The sequence below is a fragment of the Schistocerca americana genome, chromosome 3, assembly GCF_021461395.2.
Source record: "Schistocerca americana isolate TAMUIC-IGC-003095 chromosome 3, iqSchAmer2.1, whole genome shotgun sequence".
Taxonomy (NCBI): Eukaryota; Metazoa; Arthropoda; class Insecta; order Orthoptera; family Acrididae; genus Schistocerca; species Schistocerca americana.
Window position 1 is genome coordinate 520,549,162 of NC_060121.1, and position 24,847 is coordinate 520,574,008.

Sequence of the window (24,847 nt, forward strand, 5' to 3'; positions counted from 1 at the left end):
AACCAGATGGCAGTTAAAGTCGAGGGGCTTGAAAGGGAAGTAGTGGTTAGGGAAGGAGTGAGATAGGGTTGTAGCATATCCCCAATGTTATTCAATCTGTATATTGAGAAAGCAGTAAAGGAAACAATAGAAAAATTGGAGTAGGAATTAAAATCCATGGAGAAGAAATAAAAACCTTTAGGTTTGCTGACGACATTGTAATTCTGTCAGAGACAGCAAAGGATCTGGAAGAGCAGTTGAACAGAATGGACAGTGCCTTGAAAGGACGATATAAGAGGAACATCACCAAATTAAATCACATGATGCTGAGGGAATTAGATTAGTAAATGAGACACTTAAAGTAGTAGATGAGTTTTGCTATTTGGGAAGCAAAATAACTGTTGATGGTCGAAGTAGAGAGGATATAAAATGTAGATTGCAATGGCAAGAAAGTGTTTCTGAAGAAGAGAAACTTATTGACATCGAGTATAGATTTAAATGCCAGGAAGTCTTTTCTGAAAGCATTTGTATGGAGTGTAGCTATGTATGGAAATGAAACATGGTTTATAAATAGTCTAGACAAGAAGAGAATAGAAGCTTTTGAAATGTGGTGCTACAGATGAATGCTGAAGATTAGATGGGTAGATCATGTAACTAATGAGGATGTACTGAACAGAATTGGGGAGAAGAGGAATTTGTGGCACAACTTGACTAGAAGAAGGGACTGGTTGGTAGGACATGTTCTGAGGCATCAAGGGATCATCAACTTAGTACTGGAGGGCAGCATGGAGGGTAAAAATCGTAGAGGGAGACCAAGAGATGAATACACTAAGCAGATTCAGAAGGATGTAGGTTGCAGCAGGTACTTACAGATGAAGAAGCTTGTACAGGATAGAGTAGCATGGAGAGCTGCATCAAACCCGTCTTTGGACTGAAGACCACAACAACAACAACAACAAAAACATCTTCAAATGAGGAGAAAAAATTAGAAAAAGTCATATAATTTCATTAACAAAGTAAATAAATTGGATATAACAATGAATGAAAAAATGCATGGCAGGGGTCATTTTGACCCCTTCTGCCGTTCTACTGTTAAGACCAATTATATGTGCTCCTGGATGACCTAAGTACAAAAGGCCAAGCACTTGGCCTCTGCATCTGCTGCACATGGGAAAGACCAGCACACACATAAAGGATTGAAGACAATTCCCTGACAAGCCGAAGAAACTAAAATTTACGACAAATGACATCCTGGGTAGCGTTAATGTTGTTTATTTGTTTATGAAAGTGCCACTCAATGAAATGCTGCAGTGTATCAGTTCCATTTTCCCACAGGATATCAACAAGCCCTTTCACGCATGTCTTATAACAAGCCACTTTATGTGGAATCACAATTTCTAAGAAAAGCTGGAAGGCATCACCATGGACAGTCCACTGATACCAGTGGTTGTCAGTGTCTTTATGAAGATTTCAAAAGACAGGCACTGGACTTGGCACACTATAAACCTAAAATGTGGTACAGGTACAGCAATGATACGTTCAGGTGGATCCATGCTGGGGAACAGTTAGGTGACTTCCTAAGACATCTGAACAGTCTCCATGCCAACATAAAATTTACTGTGGAAGCAGAAAAGGACCAACAGCTACCCTTACTAGATGTGCCAGTTACAAGGAATGGTGGGAACCCGGGACACAGAAAGTATTGAAAACTGACCGATACTTGCAAGGTGAATATATGAGCTGCAGTAGCTCAGACATGAGATGAAACACCTGGAATGCCATCTGACGGGCAATGTATACTCCACCAGTTGTGTAGGAAATGTCACAAAACCTGGCACTTGGAGAAGTGACATGTTGGGAGAAGAAATGTCAGGTACAGCTTTTCTGCCATACATCCCCAAAATGATGGACAGAAGTGGCCATATACAGTGCAAACCAAACGAGAAAATCAAAGACTCTCTCAGATGAGCAACAGGCAAAAGAGACCCACTCACAATGTCACGAATATACAGCATACTATGTACATGGGGAAAAGTCTATGCTGGAATGACTGGACAATCCAGCAATGCTAGTATCAATGTACACAAAAGATGTTGCAGATTGGGGCCAGTAGATAAATCAAACTTAGTGAAGCATGTATTGTGATAGACTGATCATGATATGAAGCTTCTTTTTACGGGAAAGAGCTGTCACACTTGTTCAGGGAAGCCACAAAAGTTCACGAACAAGAAAATAGCTTCAACAAGATTGAAGAAAACCTCAAGCTAAACAGATCCTGGATTCTTGGACTGCAGCAAATGACACTGCAACCAGCAATGGAGGGTGAACCTTTCAACAATACCAGCCATTCATGATGGTGAACCTTCAGGAAAATTGTTAAACAAATGTCAGCCGAACAACCCGAGACAGAAGCCAATAAGAAATAGGTCATTATGACCAATGCCCAATGTGAATTTGAATGTTGTCTGGTGGTGCTGCAGGAACACACATGGCAAGGAAAGCATATGAGCGGGTCAGAGATGAATGAGGAATCATCCTAGTGACAATATTGGTTGCACATGGGGAACTCTGCTGATATAATCGAATTTGACAAAGGCCAGATTGTTACATATTACCCAGCACCTAGGAACAAGCATTTTGTAAGCTGCGAAGCTGGTCTGCTGTATGCATGCTACCAATGTAAACGTCTGTGGCAAGTGGTTGAAGGGCAGTGAAACCACAAGCAGGCAACGAGGTGTCGGACGTCCATGCCTCATCGCAGAATGGAGAGGTCAGAGACTTACTCCCTGTGTAACATAGGTTATGCGGGCAAACCACTGCTTGAAACATACACTATGCAGTGGGCGAAGGATGATGGAAGCAGTATTATGCTATGAGGGACACCTACCTGGGCTTCATGAGACTTCTGGTATTAATCTCAGGCATGAAGACAGGCTCATACCATGGTCACAAAATTCGCCTGATCTGACTCGGTGGTACATATCTGGAATGCTACTGGCCACCAGCTCTGCACCTACAAACCACTAATCCCACACACATACCTCCAGAAACCTACCAAGGACTTGTCGAATCCATGCTATGCAGAATAGCAACTGTACTGAGTTCCAAAGGAGGAACAACACAGTCAGTAAGCAATTATCATACTGTTTTGGTTTATCAATGTTGTTTATGAATGGAATGTCATCCGCCCCCAGTAGCTGAGTGGTCAGCGTGACAGAATGTCAATCCTAAGGGCTTGGGTTCAATTTCCAACTGGGTCAGAGATTTTCTCCGCTCAGGGACTGGGTGTTGTCCTAATCATCATCCTTTCATCCCCATCGCCGCGCAGGTCGCTGAAGTGGCGTCAACTCGAAAGACCTACGCCAGACGAATGGTCTACCTGACGGAAGGCCCTAGCCACACGACATTATATTATAATGGAATGTCCAATCTGACGTGTCGAAACCCGAGCTGAAATTTTTTGTGAAACAAATGCACTGCCAAATTTTAGCTGCTAAGACACAGTGCACATATTTTATAAAATCTGTTGCATGAAGAACCACTTATGACAGGACAGCAGTTTGTACAATCCTTCCAGCCTATGCGTGACCGGCCATGAGAAGAGAGCATAGCGCCGCTTGGTGCTAATATCCGGAGTAACACAAGCGAATTTGATGAACCTAAACCATACAAAAAATGCCATGTATCATTAATGTTTTGAGTAAGAGGCAGTTCGAATCGACAACTAAATTGTTGCATACATAATTCTTACAAAGGTGACCAAAAGAGGAAAATAAATCGAGGAAATATTTAATGTTATATTACGGATGACTTCCATCAATCTCGACTTTAAGTTACTGAAATGAGTATTTCTTACACACACATCATTTTATAGTAATTCTGCAGCACAGTTCTTATGATGATTTTTGAATAATGTACATTTTATAATAATAAACTTTATTGAGCGCAAGTTGTGCATATTAAGATACATTGTTTAACAAAGAGGTCTATGATTGATTTCAGACGGTTTCTACACATTAGTACGTGGTATCGGTCACAATGTTTTCCACAGAGTTCACATATGCATATAGAGTGTGGGTTGTGGTACGTCTTCACCCTGCAGATTATGTGATGGCAGCCATGGAATTTATGATGTGTCTCAGCTCCTGGTTTGCGCCAGTCCAGGTTCTGTTCATCATGACCTCAGAAGAGTAGAACTCTGACGATACGAGGTGTGACTAGAAAAAAACCGGACTAGTACTGGTGAAACAATAAAACGAATGCAATAAGGCTGAAAGTCGCGTGGCCTGTCACGTGACTCTCGCTCCGCCTACTGCTCGAGTTTCATCTGCCTCCTGCACTCAGTCTGCCCGTGGCGTCTGTTTTAAGTAGTTGACGTTTTGTCTGTGCGTCGGAAAATGTTGAGTGTACAGAAAGAACAGCGTGTTAACATCAAATTTTGTTTCAAACTAGGAAAATCTGCAAGTGAAACGTTTGTAATGTTACAACAAGTGTACGACGATGATTGTTTGTCGCGAACACAAGTGTTTGAGTGGTTTAAACGATTTAAAGGTGACCGCGAAGACACCAGTGATGACACTCGCACTGGCAGCAAAAACTGATGCAAACATTGAAAAAATCGGTAAACTTGTTCGACAAGATCGCCGTTTAACAATCAGAGCAGTGTCTGAGTTAACAGGAGTTGACTTGTTGTCTTGTCGAACAAGTTTACCGATTTTTTCAATGTTTGCATCAGTTTTTGCTGACAATGGTCTGCCAGTGCGAGTGTCATCACTGGTGTCTTCGCGGCCATCTTTAAATCGTTTAAACCACTCAAACACTTGTGTTCGCGATAAACAATCATCGCCGTACACTTGTTGTAACATTACAAACGTTTCACTTGCAGATTTTCCTAGTTTGAAACAAAATTTGATGTTAACACGCTGTTCTTTCTGTACACTCAACATTTTCTGACGCACAGACAAAATGTCAACTACTTAAAACAGACGCCACGGCCAGACTGAGTGCAGGAGGCAGATGAAACTCGAGCAGTAGGCGGAGCGAGAGTCACGTGACAGGCCACCCGACTTTCAGCCTTATTGCATTCGTTTTATTGTTTCACCAGTACTAGTCCAGTTTTTTTCTAGCCACACCTCGTATCTCCTCCTTTTCTTCTCCCTCTCTAGCCACAGTTTCTTCCAGTTGTCTGTGTAGGGTAAGTTGAATTTCCATCTCAGGTCCTCTACTAGAAATGTTTCTCTCGCGAGTTCATACACTAACTAGTCTTGACTTGGTGTACTTGGAAATTCCGAGGGCTGCCTTTGGGAATCTGGCTTTCACTTTTTCCATTCATAGTAGGTCTCCATAGCTTAGCTTTCCCAATGTTATCTCTATTCCATATGTTAGAATAGGAATGATTGTGGCATCGAAGAGGGCAATGGCTGTATCCAGGGATAGTTTGCCTAGTGACTTGATGTCATAGATGGCTTTGGTTGCGGCTCCTGCTCACTGTATTGTGTTCTGTATGAGCGTGCTGTTGTCTGAACTGTTCGCCCAGATATTTGAAGCTGTTCGTAGTTTGTAGAGGTTCTTGTTTGAGGTATATTTTGTACTTCATGGATAGGCATCCTCCTTTCCTGAAGACCATATGTACAGTCTTTTCTGTGTTTATCTGCAGTCCACTGTGTTCAGCCCATGTTCCACAAGCATTTACTCCTTTCTGTAGTTCATTTGCATCATGTGATCCCACCACCATGTCATCTGCGTGTAAATAAAGATCTTGAGGAACGGAGCTAAAGTTCTTATTGCTAGGACCATGTTGTGTGTGGCTACATTGAAAAGAAGGGGACTGAGGGCGTCTCCTTGTAACACTCCATTTGTTTGTGTAATTTCTTGCAAGGTTGTTACATTGTCTGATATTATGATGGTGTTTTTGCTCAGGACGTTGTGTGTTAAGACACTTACTTCCTCATTTTGTTCCACCATCTGTTCTAGTTTGGCGCATGTTATGGTGCTGTTGAGATTGTCAAATGCCTTTGTGAAATCGACAAGAACTGTGTGGAATTTTCCTTTCAGGAGTCTTATTTTCTCCTCTATGTTATCTATGAGGTTGTTGACTGTGTGTGGGGTGCTTTGGCCGTTCCTGAATCCAAATTGTTCCTCTGGGATCTTGTTATTGATTTCTTCTGTTAGTCTTATATTCATTAGGCTTGTCAGTATTTCAAGGATGTTGGTCTCTAGTGGAATTCCCTGGTGCAAGTTTGGGTCATGTGGTTCTCCTTTCTCCTTGTACAGCATTCAGACAGTCGAGGTTCTTCATCGCTTCGGGATTCATCCTGAGTGCAGACTAAGTTCATCATGTCTGTGATTGCTGGAATTAAAACCTCTGGGCCCGCCTTGATGTGTTCATTGAATATCCCATCCGGCTCTGCTGCCTTCTTATTCTCCTGTGTTGATATAGTGTTTCTAATTTCCTCTGCCGTGAATCTTCTGATGTCTTTGTATTGTCTTGTTGTTTCGTGAGCTTCGTTGACTCTTGGTTGATTTAGGATGTTGGTGAAGTGGTCTTCCCAGACTGGCATACCTATTTTCCCCATTTTCTGTGACTGTCGTGGCTTTAGAGCTATGTAGGGATTTTCTTTTGCTTCTTCCACCATTCTTCTAGCCTCGAGTTCTGTGAAACTGTCTCGTTTTTTCATTAGGAGGTTCTTGTATTCTTTACTGAGTCTGCTATATGTGATCAGGTTGTCCTGTTTTTGTGTGCATTTGGCCACATGGAGAGCTAATAAGACTCTCTTCTCTCTGTGTAGCACTGCTGATTGAACCACCTCTTTGCATTTCTCTCACTGGTTACAGTGGTTGCAGCTTTATTTATGTCTCCTAGCGCTGTTGCTGCAGCATATAGGTCCTTTTCCTGTATTTTGTTTTCAAAGACAGTAAGCTTGTCTCCATTTTCGCATATTTTATTCTTGACTATCTTTCTGGAGGTTCTTCTCGTGTGCTTTGTTTTCTGTTGTGTACATTTAGGTTCCTTCATTTTGAAGGTAGTTGTCACTGGACAGTGTTTCTTTATAGGTGTCTCTGCAGTGGAATACATCACCATGTGGTCCGTTATTTTGAGATTGTTGCCTTTGTAAAGGATTATGTCTATGGTGCTGCTACCATTGTGTGCGAAGTATGTGCTGTTTTCTCTCTTGTTAACCAGTGTGAATCCCTCTTCAGCTATCATCTGAAGTAGTTCCCTACTTCTGTAATTGTGCTCATCTAGTCTGCAGTTTAGGTCTCCTGCTATAATAACCCTTTTTCCTGGGGCTGTCTTTTTCTAGAGCAGTCATCACAATTGCTATGATGTTCTAAATTGGGGTCAGGGGTACATTTTAGTAGCAATGAAACACTTCCTTGTTTATTCCCTATAGTCATCACAATAGAGTGAAGTATCACCTGAATTAGGAAAACAAACATTTTTCATAAGCCAAGGACATCTAACAAAAGCAAAATTAACGTTCTCAGGCATGTTACAGTAATTACTAGTTTTATTTAGACAAAATTGCAGTGGAGAAAGACATGGTCCTGGCTGTTGCTCCACTTATCATACTGCATACTGAGCATACTTAAAACAATTTGTAAAATGTGGCAATGTAGAATGATAATGCACAAATGACTGAAATTTAAGAATTCTGTTCTCCAGATTAACCTCAAATGACACGGAGCTACTGGAAATTACACTGTCCAAAAATTTTCTTGAAAATACTTTCCACAGTCGAAAAACTTCTTTATTGTGTGTTGCATTGGTTGTTCTGGCTGAAATCTGAATTGTATCAATAGTGTTTTCATCATCCTCCAGAGAAACAGAGGCATCGTTATGTCCAGGCCAAGAGTCCAGTTAAGCAATGAATTAATTTCTCCAACTAGTTAGAAACTGTTTGGAATGAAATGTGAAAAATTCTTCTTTCGTATTTTCTCAGATTTTGATAGGCTGATTATAAGAATTTTTCCCACTAAACAGTCCTTTTTTATTTTTGGTGCTAATATACCTTAAGACCCCTGAAGATAGATCTACAGCTGCAGAAACAGTAATCCATTCATACTTATCACTGTCATTGTTGTATATGAATGTGCCACTGCATTAATCAACTGCACAAAAGATTCTGTCTTTTTTCACCTCGAAATGATAAAGTGCAGTTTGCTCATGGTTCTTTTAAGAAATCTGACTGATTAGCATTAGAAACACCCAGTGTGGGGATAACAGCAAGCTTCTTCTTCACATCAGCTACAAATTAATGGCATTCCTCTACACTTTTATTTGAAGTAAAATTTGTTGTTTTGTGACTTCCTATACTGTATGATTTCTTGACTCTGCTTAACTATGTCAAAGTAGACATGAAATCAGCAATGTGCATCTCAGTTGTCAATTTGGAGGGTCCAGTCTCATAGATCTTCATCAGTAATAGTGCTGTGCCTCTCACGAGCAGCTCTACATGGTTCATATCTCAAGAAAACTCCTGTAAGAAACTGTTGTTCATATTATTTATTCTAGTTGTTTATTAACGGAAGGTAATGAGACTTTATGGACACCCTGTCCAGTAAATCTTTAGGACAGCTTTTCTTCCACAGTTTTACAAGTTCAAGTTTTGTGGGTATTTGTTACTTTGTTTAAGTCTTTGATCCATTTATGCAATCAGGTCAGATTTTTCGAAGCAAAATCAGGTTTACGCACTGCTTAACATAAGCATTAAACACAGTGATTATGTTTTGACATGTTGTATTGCACCATTCCCTTATTAGACAGATAAGGCATGAACTTCATTAATAAAAATAAACATACAGTTCTGCTCCTTTGTCAAAGTGTTAGAGACATTATTATGAGGTACAAACTGTAAATTTTTCTGTCAATCTTCCTCTGGTCCTGTTCCTGATGAGTGCGTCTTATTTCTATGAATATTCTGTAACATTCTTTATAACAATAATGGAAATTCTTGGATGAAAAATACATAAAATAAGAAAAGGTAACCACTTATCTTTAGAGAACCAGTGAGTGGCACAAGGAAACATGTAACAGAAAACAGTTAACACCTGCTTACAAGCACAGTGGTTTGTGTGTGTGTGTGTGTGTGTGTGTGTGTGTGTGTGTGTGTGTGTGTGTGTGTGTGTGTAAGGACTCATGCAGGAGATTAGATTAGATTAATACTTGTTCCATAGATCATGAATACGACACTTCGTAATGATGTGGAACGCGTCAGACTAGATTCAAAATTTGCTTTCCTACCTATCAGATATTTTATATTATTGGGTCAATGATAAATGATTGTTGCTGCTGTATATTGAACTCCTTTCTAACAGGTAGCTTTAATAAGGTAACAAAAGTTATTTTTCCCTCTAATACTGTAGTTGTGGATCTTGCCATTCTTCTCAAATTGTGATAGATTATATATGACGAATTTCATTAGCAAATACAAAATATTGTGACCACACAGTTAAATGTATGGCTCCTTGAAGACATACCAAAGTAACATCCCTGGATTAACACTTATTCTTACTGCTCGCTTTGCACACTCAACACTTTCTGAGTGGCTAGTTACCCCAGAAAATTCTCTCTTACGACATTTCTGAGTGGAAATACGCAAAGTATGTCAAGAGGCTGATATGTTTGTTTCCCAGATTAGAAATTATACAATGAGCTAAAGTAGATGAACATAATTGTTTGAGACGCTCAGTAATATGCTTTTCCAGTTCAAGTTTTTATCACATGTACACAAAAAATTTGGAACATTCTACCCTACTTCTGCCTCCCGCTCATGTGTTACATCAATTACTGGTATGACTATTTGTTGTGCAGAATTGGTTGTATTTTTTTTTTTAATTTTAGTGAAGGTCCATTTACAGAAAGCCACTTAATAATTCTTTGGAAAATATCACTTACTAACCCTTCTGTTGCTTTCCTTCTAACAGGATTTGTTATGACACTAGTACTGTGCGTGAGAAGTACCAGTTTTTCTTGCTGAATGTTAAGTGGAATGTCAGTCATATATACAAGGAACAGGACTGGGCCCAAAATTGACTCCCTTTATGATTTTACCCCAGTCACTAAATTTTCTACCTTTCCAATACTGTCTGAATTATTCAGCACAACCTTTTGCATTCTGTTTGTCAAGTATGATTGAAACCAACCGTGTGTAAAGCCATCAATTCCATAAAATGTGGCTTTTTGTAAGAGAGTAACATGATCTGCACAATCAAATTCTTTGTAACAGTCACAAGAAATACCAAATTGTGATATTTTATTATTTAAAGCTTGTACTCTTTGATGAGTGAATGTATAAATAGCATTCTCAGTCAAGTACCCCTTCTGGAAACCAAGCTGCAATATACTTAAGCAAATTGTTTCTATGTACAATACTTTTTTGAATATTTTGGAAAAATACGTCAGTAAGGACATTGGGTGAACGTTTAAGCATATATATATATATAAATATATATATATATATATATATATATATATATATATAGAGGGAAACATTCCACGTAGGAAAAATATATCTAAAAACAAAGATGATGTGACTTACCAAATGAAAGTGCTGGCAGGTCGACAGACACACAAACAAACACAAACATACACACAAAATTCAAGCTTTCGCAACAAACTGTTGCCTTATCAGGAAAGAGGGAAGGAGAGGGAAAGACAAAAGGATGTGGGTTTTAAGGGAGAGGGTAAGGAGTCATTCCAATCCCGGGAGCGGAAAGACTTACCTTAGTGTGTGCGAGTGTATACCCGTCCTTTTTTCCCCCTAAGGTAAGTCTTTCCGCTCCCGGGATTGGAATGACTCCTTACCCTCTCCCTTAAAACCCACATTCTTTCGTCTTTCCCTCTCCTTCCCTCTTTCCTGATGAGGCAACAGTTTGTTGCGAAAGCTTGAATTTTGTGTGTATGTTTGTGTTTGTTTGTGTGTCTGTCGACCTGCCAGCACTTTCATTTGGTAAGTCACATCATCTTTGTTTTTATTTATATATATATACAGGGTGATTCAAAAAGAATACCACAACTTTAGGAATTTAAAACTCTGCAACGACAAAAGGCAGAGCTAAGCACTATCTGTCGGCGAATTAAGGGAGCTATAAAGTTTCATTTAGTTGTACATTTGTTCGCCATTTCAGCCAATAAAGTTTTTGGTCCCTTTTTCTTCGAAGGTGCTACTGTAACTGGACTACAGTATCTGGAGATGTTAGAGAATTGGCTGTTCCCTCAGCTCGAACAAGAAGCACAACAATTCATATTTCAGCAGGATGGAGCGCCACCACATTGGCACTTATCTGTCCGTAACTACCTGAACGTCAACTACCCGAGGCAATGGATCGGCCACCAGGCAGCCCGTGACAGAGCACTTCATCACTGGCCTCCAAGAAGCCCTGATCCTACCCCTGCGATTTTTTCTTATGGGGGTATGTTAAGGATATGGTGTTTCGGCCACCTCTCCCAGCCACCATTGATGATTTGAAATGAGAAATAACAGCAGCTATCCAAACTGTTACGCCTGATATGCTACAGAGTGTGTGGAACGAGTTGGAGTATCGGGTTGATATTGCTCGTGTGTCTGGAGGGAGCCATATTGAACATCTCTGAACTTGTTTTTGAGTGAAAAAAAACCTTTTTAAATACTCTTTGTGATGATGTACAACAGAAGGTTATATTATGTTTCTTTCATTAAATACACATTTTTAAAGTTGTGGTATTCTTTTTGAATCACGCTGTGTGTGTGTGTGTGTGTGTGTGTGTGTGTGTGTGTGTGTGTGTGTGTGTGTCTATATATATATATATATATATAATGGAAGGAAACATTCCACGTGGGAAAAATTATATATATATATATATATATATATATATATATATATATATAAAAATAGAGGGAAACATTCCACGTAGGAAATATATATCTAAAAACAAAGATGATTTGACTTACCAAATGAAGGTGCTGGCAGGTCGACAGACACACAAACAACCACAAACATACACACAAAATTCAAGCTTTCGCAACAAACTGTTGCCTCATCAGGAAAGAGGGAAGGAGAGGGAAAGACGAAAGGAAGTGGGTTTTAAGGGAGAGGGTAAGGAGTCATTCCAATCCCGGGAGCGGAAAGACTTACCTTTGGGGGAAAAAAGGACCGGTATACACTCGCACACACACACACATATCCATCCACACATATACAGACACAAGCAGACATATTTAAAGACAAAGAGTTTGGGCAGAGATGTCAGTCGAGGCAGAAGTGCAGAGGCAAAGATGTTGTTGAATTACAGGTGAGGTATGAGTGGCGGCAACTTGAAATTAGCGGAGATTGAGGCCTGGTGGATAACGGGAAGAGAGGATATATTGAAGAGCAAGTTCCCATCTCCAGAGTTCGGATAGGTTGGTGTTAGTGGGAAGTATCCAGATAACCCGGACGGTGTAACACTGTGCCAAGATGTGCTGGCCGTGCACCAAGGCATGTTTAGCCACAGGGTGATCCTCATTACCAACAAACACTGTCTGCCTGTGTCCATTCATGCGAATGGACAGTTTGTTGCTGGTCATTCCCACATAGAATGCGTCACAGTGTAGGCAGGTCAGTTGGTAGATCACATGGGTGCTTTCACACGTGGCTCTGCCTTTGATCGTGTACACCTTCCGGGTTACAGGACTGGAGTAGGTGGTGGTGGGAGGGTGCATGGGACAGGTTTTACACCGGGGGCGGTTACAAGGGTAGGAGCCAGAGGGTAGGGAAGGTGGTTTGGGGATTTCATAGGGATGAACTAAGAGGTTACGAAGGTTAGGTGGACGGCGGAAAGACACTCTTGGTGGAGTGGGGAGGATTTCATGAAGGATGGATCTCATTTCAGGGCAGGATTTGAGGAAGTCGTATCCCTGCTGGAGAGCCACATTCAGAATCTGATCCAGTCCCGGAAAGTATCCTGTCACAAGTGGGGCACTTTTGTGGTTCTTCTGTGGGAGGTTCTGGGTTTGAGAGGATGAGGAAGTGGCTCTGGTTATTTGTTTCTGTACCAGGTCGGGAGGGTAGTTGCGGGATGCGAAAGCTGTTGTCAGGTTGTTGGTGTAATGCTTCAGGGATTCTGGACTGGAGCAGATTCGTTTGCCACGAAGACCTAGGCTGTAGGGAAGGGACCGTTTGATGTGGAATGGGTGGCAGCTGTCGTAATGGAGGTACTGTTGCTTGTTGGTGGGTTTGATGTGGACGGACGTGTGAAGCTGGCCATTGGACAGGTGGAGGTCAACATCAAGGAAAGTGGCATGGGATTTGGAGTACGACCAGGTGAATCTGATGGAACCAAAGGAGTTGAGGTTGCAGAGGAAATTCTGGAGTTCTTCTTCACTGTGAGTCCAGATCATGAAGATGTCATCAATAAATCTGTACCAAACTTTGGGTTGGCAGGCCTGGGTAACCAAGAAGGCTTCCTCTAAGCGACCCATGAATAGGTTGGCGTACGAAGGGGCCATCCTGGTACCCATGGCTGTTCCCTTTAATTGTTGGTATGTCTGGCCTTCAAAAGTGAAGAAGTTATGGGTCAGGATGAAGCTGGCTAAGGTAATGAGGAAAGAGGTTTTAGGTAGGGTGGCAGGTGATCGGCGTGAAAGGAAGTGCTCCATCGCAGCGAGGCCCTGGACGTGCGGGATATTTGTGTATAAGGAAGTGGCATCAATGGCTACAAGCATGGTTTCTGGGGGTAACGGATTGGGTAAGGATTCCAGGCGTTCGAGAAAGTGGTTGGTGTCTTTGATGAAGGATGGGAGACTGCACGTAATGGGTTGAAGGTGTTGATCTACGTAGGCAGAGATACGTTCTGTGGGGGCTTGGTAACCAGCTACAATGGGGCGGCCGGGATGATTGGGTTTGTGAATTTTAGGAAGAAGGTAGAAGGTAGGGGTGCGGGGTGTCGGTGGGGTCAGGAGGTTGATGGAGTCAGGTGAAAGGTTTTGTAGGGGGCCTAAGGTTCTGAGGATTCCTTGAAGCTCCGCCTGGACATCAGGAATGGGATTATCTTGGCAAACTTTGTATGTGGTGTTGTCTGAAAGCTGACGCAGTCCCTCAGCCACATACTCCCGACGATCAAGTACCACGGTCGTGGAACCCTTGTCCGCCGGAAGAATGATGATGGACCGGTAAGCCTTCAGATCACGGATAGCCTGGGCTTCAGCAGTGGTGATGTTGGGAGTAGGATTAAGGTTTTTTAAGAAGGACTGAGAGGCAAGGCTGGAAGTCAGAAATTCCTGGAAGGTTTGGAGAGGGTGATTTTGAGGAAGAGGAGGTGGGTCCCGCTGTGACGGAGGACGGAACTGTTCCAGGCAGGGTTCAATTTGGATAGTGTCTTGGGGAGTTGGATCATTAGGGGTAGGATTAGGATCATTTTTCTTCGTGGCAAAGTGATACTTCCAGCAGAGAGTACGAGTGTAGGACAGTAAATCTTTGACGAGGGCTGTTTGGTTGAATCTGGGAGGGGCTGAAGGTGAGGCCTTTGGATAGGACAGAGGTTTCGGATTGGGAAAGAGGTTTGGAGGAAAGGTTAACTACTGAATTAGGGTGTTGTGGTGCCAGATTGTGTTGCTTGGAATTTTGGGGTTTTGGAGGGAGTGGAGCTGGAAGTGGGAGACTCAATCTCCAGAATCCCTGAAGCATTACACCAACAACCTGACAACAGCTTTCGCATCCCGCAACTACCCTCCCGACCTGGTACAGAAACAAATAACCAGAGCCACTTCCTCATCCTCTCAAACCCAGAACCTCCCACAGAAGAACCACAAAAGTGCCCCACTTGTGACAGGATACTTTCCGGGACTGGATCAGATTCTGAATGTGGCTCTCCAGCAGGGATACGACTTCCTCAAATCCTGCCCTGAAATGAGATCCATCCTTCATGAAATCCTCCCCACTCCACCAAGAGTGTCTTTCCGCCGTCCACCTAACCTTCGTAACCTCTTAGTTCATCCCTATGAAATCCCCAAACCACCTTCCCTACCCTCTGGCTCCTACCCTTGTAACCGCCCCCAGTGTAAAACCTGTCCCATGCACCCTCCCACCACCACCTACTCCAGTCCTGTAACCCGGAAGGTGTACACGATCAAAGGCAGAGCCACGTGTGAAAGCACCCTCGTGATCTACCAACTGACCTGCCTACACTGTGACGCATTCTATGTGGGAATGACCAGCAACAAACTGTCCATTCGCATGAATGGACACAGGCAGACAGTGTTTGTTGGTAATGAGGATCACCCTGTGGCTAAACATGCCTTGGTGCACGGCCAGCACATCTTGGCACAGTGTTACACCGTCCGGGTTATCTGGATACTTCCCACTAACACCAACCTATCCGAACTCTGGAGATGGGAACTTGCTCTTCAATATATCCTCTCTTCCCGTTATCCACCAGGCCTCAATCTCCGCTAATTTCAAGTTGCCGCCACTCATACCTCACCTGTCATTCAACAACATCTTTGCCTCTGCACTTCTGCCTCGACTGACATCTCTGCCCAAACTCTTTGTCTTTAAATATGTCTGCTTGTGTCTGTATATGTGTGGATGGATATGTGTGTGTGTGTGCGAGTGTATACCCGTCCTTTTTTCCCCCAAAGGTGTCTTTCCGCTCCCAGGATTGAAATGACTCCTTACCCTCTCCCTTAAAACCCACTTCCTTTCGTCTTTCCCTCTCCTTCCCTCTTTCCTGATGAGGCAACAGTTTGTTGTGAAAGCTTGAATTTTGTGTGTATGTTTGTGGTTGTTTGTGTGTCTGTCGACCTGCCAGCACCTTCATTTGGCAAGTCAAATCATCTTTGTTTATATATATATCTCTTACGACACTGCTTATTAAGGGGAGCCAGAATGATGAAAATGGCAAAAATTAACGTTTTTTGGGTTTTTTCATTATAAAATTATTAGGAGTTTTTTGGTTAAAACAATCAAGTCTCACTCTTCTAAGTGTGTTTTTTATCATTTCAAAGTTGATGCGCTGCACTCCGTAAATGGCCACAGTGAGTTGGTGTGTTATCTCTGACGGCATCACTCACAGTCTTTAGGCAGCGTTTCTTGGCAGAATTCGCCATTGTTTTGTTTTCCAACATATAGGCCTTGATCTCTGTGACAGGTGTATGTTCATATCTGTAAACAAAAATGGCATACTGTGTTTGTTGACTTGCGAAGTTTGCTATGTGTTTGTTGCTTGGCTCAGCAATTTTGCATATTTGATGAATTTTCATCATATCTGTGTTACATATTTGGTTTGTGGATATAAATATGCCACATTTCAGCAATCGAGTGTATAAGAAAAGATGCAATGAGTGGAAGAAGAAATCATTTGTTGTGTCACAGGGAGATGTTGTTCCGCTTGCTTCACCAAACACTCCAAATCTGTGTGAGAAAACTTCTTCTAGCAAGAAACTTTTTGACAGCAAAGAAAAATTTAAAAATTACGAAAGTGACAGTAATGATGTGAATTAAATAATTAACATTTCCTTGCTGTCTAATATTTTAAAACATAATGTATTATACCAAGTTTGCAAAGAAAGAGGACTCAAATTGAAAATAATTTCACACATTGGCTTGGCATGTAAAATGTTATTAAAGAGTGACAAATTTGGTGGAGAGGTTTCGTTTTATAATTCTAATAGTATTACTCATAGTGTTAACAGGGGGAAGACAGTGTATGACATAAATGTTAGGCTGGTGTATGGCTTGCATTGGACACGAAAGGGCAGTGGTACAGGGACACTGTTATGTGGAATTATGAACTTGCCAAAACCACCAACCAAGTTTAGATTATTGGTGGGATCTTCTGCTAAAGATGTTGCACAAGCAACAATGAAGAAAGCAGTTGAAGAGGCTGTGACTGATAATGGAAATTGTAGAGATTTAACCATTGCTTTAGATGAATCACGGCAACTTAGAGGTCATAAAACTTTAAATGGAGTTGTGACAGCTACCAGTGGAGACAGTTGCAATGTTACTGATGATGCTATTCTCTCCAAACATTGTACATGTAAGGGCAATACCAAGGAGCAACATAATGAAGGTTGTGAAGCAATTTTCATGGCACAAGTGGAGCGATGGAAGTAGAGGGAGTGAAAAGAATATTTTCTAGATCAGAGGAGTGGTATAATGTACGATATACTAACTATCTAGGGGATAGTGATCCTTAGGGATACAAAACTGTGGAGGAACTCAAACCTTATTGCAATGAAATTCACATTAAAAAACAGGAATGCACTGGACATGTGCAGAAGCACATAGGGGCTCGCTTGCACAAACTGAAGCAGACATTAGGATTCCAGAAGCTTAGTGATAGTAAGACCCTTGGAGGAAGAGGGAGATTGACAGATGAAACAATTGACAGATTGCAGAGGTATTATGGTTGTGGAATTAGGCAAAATACAGGAAGCACCTAGCATATGAGGAAAGCAGTATGGGCATTATTTTTTCATATTGCATCAACAAATGAGCACCCGCAACATACAGTATGTTCCACAGGTGATGGCTCATGGTGTAAGTACCAATCAGGGAAGAAATATGACAGTAAAAACAGTTTGCCAAATGCTGTAACTGATGCAATTAAGCCCATATTCAGAGATTTGTCACAGCCAAATTTATTGGAAGAGTGCCTACTTGGGAAAACACAGAGTCCCAATGAAAGTGTGAACAATTTAATTTGGATTAGGATTCCAAAAACAGGGTTTGTACAGATAAAAGCATTGCACTTTGGAATGTATGATGCAGTTGCAACATACAAAGCTGGAAACACAAAATGTGAAGTGCTGAAAGGTTTAGGTTTCCAACCAGGGCACAACACTATTTCCACAATGCACCTAATTGATGAAGGTGCAGCAAGAAGAGACAAAAGTCTGCAACATGCAGCAAACTGGAAGCAGAGACCTGTGAAAAGAAAACTAACACTAGAAACAGAAGAGGATGCTGATGATCCATCATAAGGAGCACGAGTGTATTAAAAAACTCTGGGCGCCATTTCCTGCAAGTTTCAAATTTTCATACTTAAGGAACATTTTCTCAAAAACTACTAACAGTAGAGGGCTCAAAATTATACGTAATATTGTTTACTTCATTTCCTTCATTGTTACAACAAATTGTAAAAAAATACTGTGTAATTACAGAGTTATAGAAGAAAAGATGCAAAGTTTTAGAGAAAAAACTGGCAACATTAAAAAAAATTGTAAAACAAAAACCAGTAAATATTTCTTAACATGACATTATAACTTTGTAGAGAAATACTCATTGAAAACGTTGTCCAGATTTCAGAGTCATATGTCTAATGGTTTAAGAAAAAATGTTCATTGTATTTGCTGAAATTAACATTGAGGAACTAGAATATTCCGGCTCCCCTGTTGGAACAACTTTTTGGAATTTCATTTGAAAGTCCATCAATACCACATTAATCCCAGTACTGGCTGAAGTCTTTGAGAGCATCATGTGTAAACAAATTTATGAGCACCTAGAACCAAAGAAGATGTTAAGTACATCACAGTTTTGTTACGAAAGACAGATCATGCATGCATGCTGTAGAGCTCTTAGAGATATTTTATCAGCATTCGATGACTGTGCACATACACAGTTAATCTACTGTGATCTAAGTACAATCTTCAATTGTGTTGAGAATCATGTTTTGCTCTGCAAACTACAACACTATAGAATTTGTGGCAAAACTCTGAAACTAATGAATCATATCTCAATAAAAGAAAGCAGGCAGTGAGTTCAGGAGGTCAGTTATCAAACACACTTGATGTTCAACATGGAGTGCCACAGGGACCAAAATTAGGTATCCTTCTATTCCTAGTAGAAATAAATGACACACAAGATAATACAGATGCAAAGACATACACATACGCAGATGATACTGCTTTTCTGTCTACATCTACATCTACATTTATACTCCGCAAGCCACCCAACGGTGTGTGGCGGAGGGCACTTTTCGTGCCACTGTCATTACCTCCCTTTCCTGTTCCAGTCGCGTATGGTTCGCGGGAAGAACGACTGTCTGAATGCCTCCGTGCGCGCTCTAATCTCTCTAATTTTACATTCGTGATCTCCTCGGGAGGTATAAGTAGGGGGAAGCAATATATTCGATACCTCATCCAGAAACGCACCCTCTCGAAACCTGGTGAGCAAGCTACACCGCAATGCAGAGCGCCTCTCTTGCAGAGTCTGGCACTTGAGTTTATTAAACATCTCCGTAACGCTATCACGGTTACCAAATAACCCTGTGACGAAACACGCCGCTCTTCTTTGGATTTTCTCTATCTCCTCCGTCAGACCGATCTGGTACAGATCCCACACTGATGAGCAATACTCAAGTATAGGTCGAACGAGTGCTTTGTAAGCCACCTCCTTTGTTGATGGACTACATTTTCTAAGCACTCTCCCAATGAATCTCAACCTGGTACCCGCCTTACCAACAATTAATTTTATATGATCATTCCACTTGAAATCGTTCCGCACACATACTCCCAGATATTTTACAGAAGTAACTGCTACCAGTGTTTGTTCCGCTATCATATAATCATACAATAAAGGATCCTTCTTTCTATGTATTCGCAATACATTACATTTGTCTATGTTAAGGGTCAGTTGCCACTCCCTGCACCAAGTGCCTATCCGCTGCAGATCTTCCTGCATTTCGCTACAATTTTCTAATGCTGCAACTTCTCTGTATACTACAGCATCATCCGCGAAAAGCCGCATGGAACTTCCGACACTATCTACTAGGTCATTTATATATATTGTGAAAAGCAATGGTCCCATAACAATCCCCTGTGGCACGCCAGAGGTTACTTTAACGTCTGTAGACGTCTCTCCATTGATAACAACATGCTGTGTTCTGTTTGCTAAAAACTCTTCAATCCAGCCACACAGCTGGTCTGATATTCCGTAGGCTCTTACTTTGTTTATCAGGCGACAGTGCGGAACTGTATCGAACGCCTTCCGGAAGTCAAGAAAAATAGCATCTACCTGGGAGCCTGTATCTAATATTTTCTGGGTCTCATGAACAAATAAAGCGAGTTGGGTCTCACACGATCGCTGTTTCCGGAATCCATGTTGATTCCTACATAGCAGATTCTGGGTTTCCAAAAACGACATGATACTCGAGCAAAAAACATGTTCTAAAATTCTACAACAGATCGACGTCAGAGATATAGGTCTATAGTTTTGCACATCTGTAAACTAGGTATCTGAAGACCTTGTCAAAAGAAGCAAATTGGTGAAAGAAAGAGCAGCACCCTGGTTCAGTGCAAATGGTTACTAGTAAATGTAAATAAGATGCAGAATATGTGGTTCAGTTAAGCCAAGGCTGCAAAAATGAAAAACAAAATGTAACATTTTGAGACATTACACTTGGCGACAAATTAATGTGGAACTCCCTTGTAGATCAAGTAACAGATTATCAAGAGAAATAAACTTGAAAATTGACTATTGTCATGTGTCACCTTCAAATATGTAAGGACAGCCTATTTTGCCTTTTTTCGATCTACTTTAAAATACAAATTAATATTCTGAAGAAATAGCAAAAAATAAATAAAACTCTTGTAATTCCGAAGAAGGCAACTATGGTAATGGCAAGAACAATTGGAAAAACTCACTGCAAGTCTTCATTCACGAAGTATAAGATTGCAGTTACTATACATATTCAAAAAAATCACTGAACAACCAGATTTCAGTGTAACAACTCAAAAACATGATTATAATACAATGACAATTACTATTCTGCTCTTACCATGAAACAGACTAGCAAAAACAAACAACAGTCATGCCTATACAGCAATCCAAATACATAACAAACTCTGTAAACACTGCACTGCTTCTTGCTGGCTAACCCATTTTATTCTTTAGAAGAATTTTTAAAAATGTCTAATACACCAATGTAAATGCGTATTTTGTAATATAAATAACTAAAGGTACTGACAAAGTTTACTGCATGTACAGATGCTGAACAACTAATAAAGAATATGAACCCTAACTTTCACTTCTTAGAAATTTTATAATTCAGTGAAGGATGTTGGTGCTGCTTCTAGTTGTTTAAAGTTTTGTGGAATGACAGTTTTTAATATATTTTCTTGCTTCTCAAAATGAACTGCTTAATCATTTTTGCTACTACACTTAGAAAGTAGTTGGTAAAAGTACTTGCAACTTGTGAATTATCAGTCACAACATTGTCATTTAAGTTTTGGCTGTCCTGTCTCTCATTTGACAATATCCCATACAGTTTTAATCTTATTATCAGCATGATTAATTTTAGTCAGGACATTTTAATGGCTTCCCTTAAAATAATATTGTAGTTTGCGCCAAATGTCAGATCCTGACTTGTTCTGTCCTTTTAATTACCTATGACTGTTTGTAATTGGCCTTCTGGATCACTTTATAGGAAAGCATATTTCAAATATCAATACAAATTTACTATGGAATAAATTGAATTTGATTTTAGCACCTCTTTCTACGTCTACTTTATCCCACACCACCCCTTTTAGCTTACTCTTAAAACATTGTATTCTGTTCTCATTAATAGGCCTCTCAGCTTTGTATGAACCTGTCTCATGGCTGTAAGGTCCTATACTGTTTATTTACATTAACTGCGCATCATGATCAGATTGTCCATTAACCACTGGGTCCAGATTAATTGTTTCAGTTCGAGCACTGCCTATAAAAATGTCACCAATCAGTTTTCTACTATCTTCCTGCACGAGTTGGAAAATTGACTAGTGAAATTATATCAAAACACCCACATAATGATTCTAGTTCACTTTTCCTGTCTCTATCGTTTAAGAAAACTACATTGAAATTTCCACAAACTACTAACTGTTTCTTCTTGTCTGACAAATAGCTCAATAATGCATCTAGATTTCTCATAAGTAGCTGAAAGTTTTCTGGAGGGGATCTGCAGACTGTTACTATTATCAGAGAAGTATTCTGCAGTAACAACCCACAAGCACACGCTTCTAGGTTCTGATTAACACAAAGAGTATTGGTTTCATTCTTTTTTTTTTTTTAATTTTGTGTCCAACTTTTACATAATTTGCAACTCCTCCTTTTTCCATGTTAATTCTACACAAAATGATGCTACTATGTAATCCCTGATATTTAACTTCTCCATCCTTGTGGTTATCTGGTGTTCAGAGGGGCACATGCCATTTATCATTTCAGAAGTTTCCACAACTTCATGGCTTACTAGAAAGTTCTTGCTTTACAATCCCTTCATGTTCCAATGAAACAAATTAATTATATTTTTCTGGAAATTGTTACATAATGATTCTGTTTGCTCCAGTTTCCTTCTATATTGCCTGTCGTGTGTAACCTGGCTCCACCCCAAAAAATGTGCCCCTATGACTCCAGTGATCACAGGGATTTTGTTTTGTGTGCTTGCAGCCCCCACCTCCATTGCACTTTCTGCAAGATGCTCAGCTAATCTTTCATTCTCCCTCCTACTCAGGTGCAGACCATGATTTGAGCATCCCAATCTCCCAGTTGCAGCAACAGACACAGATCTGATATGACACTTTGTCTCAGTCAGAAGCAATCTGATTAGCTCTCGTTAAAAAGGCTGTTAGTGCTCTACATCAAAATCTCTGCACAATGCCCCATGTTCACTGTCCCTTCCTGCATATATCATTCAAATATACAGCATATACATGTACTGAAGTGATAATCTCACCTCTTGTTAATTTATTTTCTGCTTCTGTAGAATCGACAACAACTTCTTGCTTTATTTCTGATGGTTGTGTAAGTGCCCTTGCCCTAGCATCAGAAGATGAAAATTTGACAGTTGTTGAACCTGTAAAATTATTGCAAAAAAAAAAAAAAAATGCTATAAATAACAAGAATAAATTTTACACAGTACAAATGCCAAAAGCAAATCAAACCACTGTTCCAAAACACTTTAAACCATTATGAGCTCCCGCTCCATTACTGTAACATACTGTAATACAAATTATAGTTCCTGTTATTGCTATAACAAGAATTATAATTATTATCTTGAAATCTCATTCATTCATTTCACCAACATGCAACCAAACTCTGGTCAAGTGGAGCATTCGACACAGTGCGTCAGCTTTGACTGATGACATAATGATGTTAAGGCATATGACATCATATTTTGATGGTGTATTTGAAAGTTGGCTTTTGAAGTAGGCGCTGTTTGATGTGGCATTCCCTTTTGGTAAATTTCCATTTCTGGAAAACTGACGGGCACAATGTATCTGTAATTTGCATTTGGAGATTTCTGTATTATTGTCATAGATTTGACTTTACAATATAGTAGCTGAATGTTGAACTAGGAAATACATGAAAATGTGATACCATTTTTGCAAAAGTATGGGGCGCTGTCTGGTATGCTGACCTGGCAAGACTGAAAGACCACCAGAATCACAAACTTTGATGACAGCCGCTATTTGGAACTGCTGCAACCTGCGAGCACTGCCATCGCTGCCGCAAGAACACGCTGTCATCGCACCTATCAGCATTCACAGTGGCCCCCTAAAACCAGCAGCTCAGCCCTCAGTAATCAGTCATGATTTCTTGCACCATTATATTGATATCGCTATACATCATTGTCTATGTTCTGAATTCACTACATCTCAGCCTTCAGTCTTAGTTTATTTGTTGGACTTATTACTCTCCCATGCCTTCTCCACTGCTTGTTGTTCCCTAGTTGATTTTTTCCGCCTGTTTACTCTCGGCAACTGGGTGTGATGCCCTCAGCTGGTCGGCCTGTTGTACTGGTTTTCAAGTCGTTCCCGGTCTTGTCAAATTCAGGTCACAGAAACTGTCGACGAGGTAAACATTTAGCAGTGTCCCATGGATTCCAAGCTCGTAAAACCCGTGGGGCAGCAACAGCAACAGGGTGAAACAGGTCAAAACCCTCGTGGGTGCCAGCTACTGTGCTTGCCACCCATGGGTGATGCCTTACGACAGTTGACACTCCGAGGACGTTGGAGTGCCATTATTCAAATCAACTCCACCTGCACCAACAGACTGCACCACTATCAGATCTATAACACCCACCCTTGCTGATCCCCTACCCTCCTAGGTACAATTTTCACTCCAGTGTACCACAAGTGGCTCCCACGGATGCAGGCATGGAGGTGGAGTCCTCACTGTGGCCTCCACCCCCATGACCATCATCAGCCCTACCATCTTGCCCCAGTGTGTTGCCTGACAACCAGGCCTCTTCCTTTCAAGTGACAGGCTTCAATGCCAAGTCTCCTTACGTGACAACATTTCACCTTCCCAAGCTTCATGCTGGGCGCTTCCACCCCTACGTGCCCATTTCAGGGGAGAGGGAACCAGTATCATGACCCAGTGAGTTTGAAAGCCCGGTGGAATGCACAGACCTTGATGACAGCCACTAGGCAGCAATCTGTGAGTGATGCTGCAGTGCCGACGTGAAGATACTCCTGTCGTGCTAGCCTATCAGTACTCGCGGTGGCTTTTTAAAGGCAGCAGTCCAGCACCTCAGCAGTCAGTCATTATTTCTCTGTGCTGTTGTACTGATACAGCTATACGTCTTAGTTCGAAATTCACTATGTCTCCAGTTTTGATTTTAGTTTACTTGCTGGACTTATTACTCTATCATGCTGTCTCTATTGTTTGTCGTTTGTCAGTTGCTATCGTCCACCTATTTACTCCCAGGCAACTTGTTGTGATGAACTTGTCTGGTCGGCCTGTTGTACAGGTTCTTGAGCCATTCCCAGTCTTGTTGGATTCTGGTCACAGTACACTGACCAAATATCAAACTACAGTAAACCTATGACAATGGTACAATCACAGGGGGTTGGAGCTTTTCAGAGATTGATGAATCAACTTTTGTTAATGTTGAATATGGGAAGGGTAAAGGAGTTGTGTGTAATAG

At 41.0% G+C, this 24,847-nt stretch overlaps 1 protein-coding gene across 1 annotated transcript in view; it reads right to left on the reverse strand.

Moving 5' to 3' along the window:
• The window catches only part of LOC124607183 (39S ribosomal protein L21, mitochondrial), a 42,239-nt gene that overhangs the window by 14,116 nt on the left and 3,276 nt on the right, over positions 1-24,847 (reverse strand). Inside the window, exon 2 of the mRNA XM_047139402.1 lies at positions 22,652-22,771. Within this exon, the coding sequence (XP_046995358.1) occupies positions 22,652-22,771 (120 nt within the window). The remainder of the gene's footprint in view (positions 1-22,651; positions 22,772-24,847) is intronic.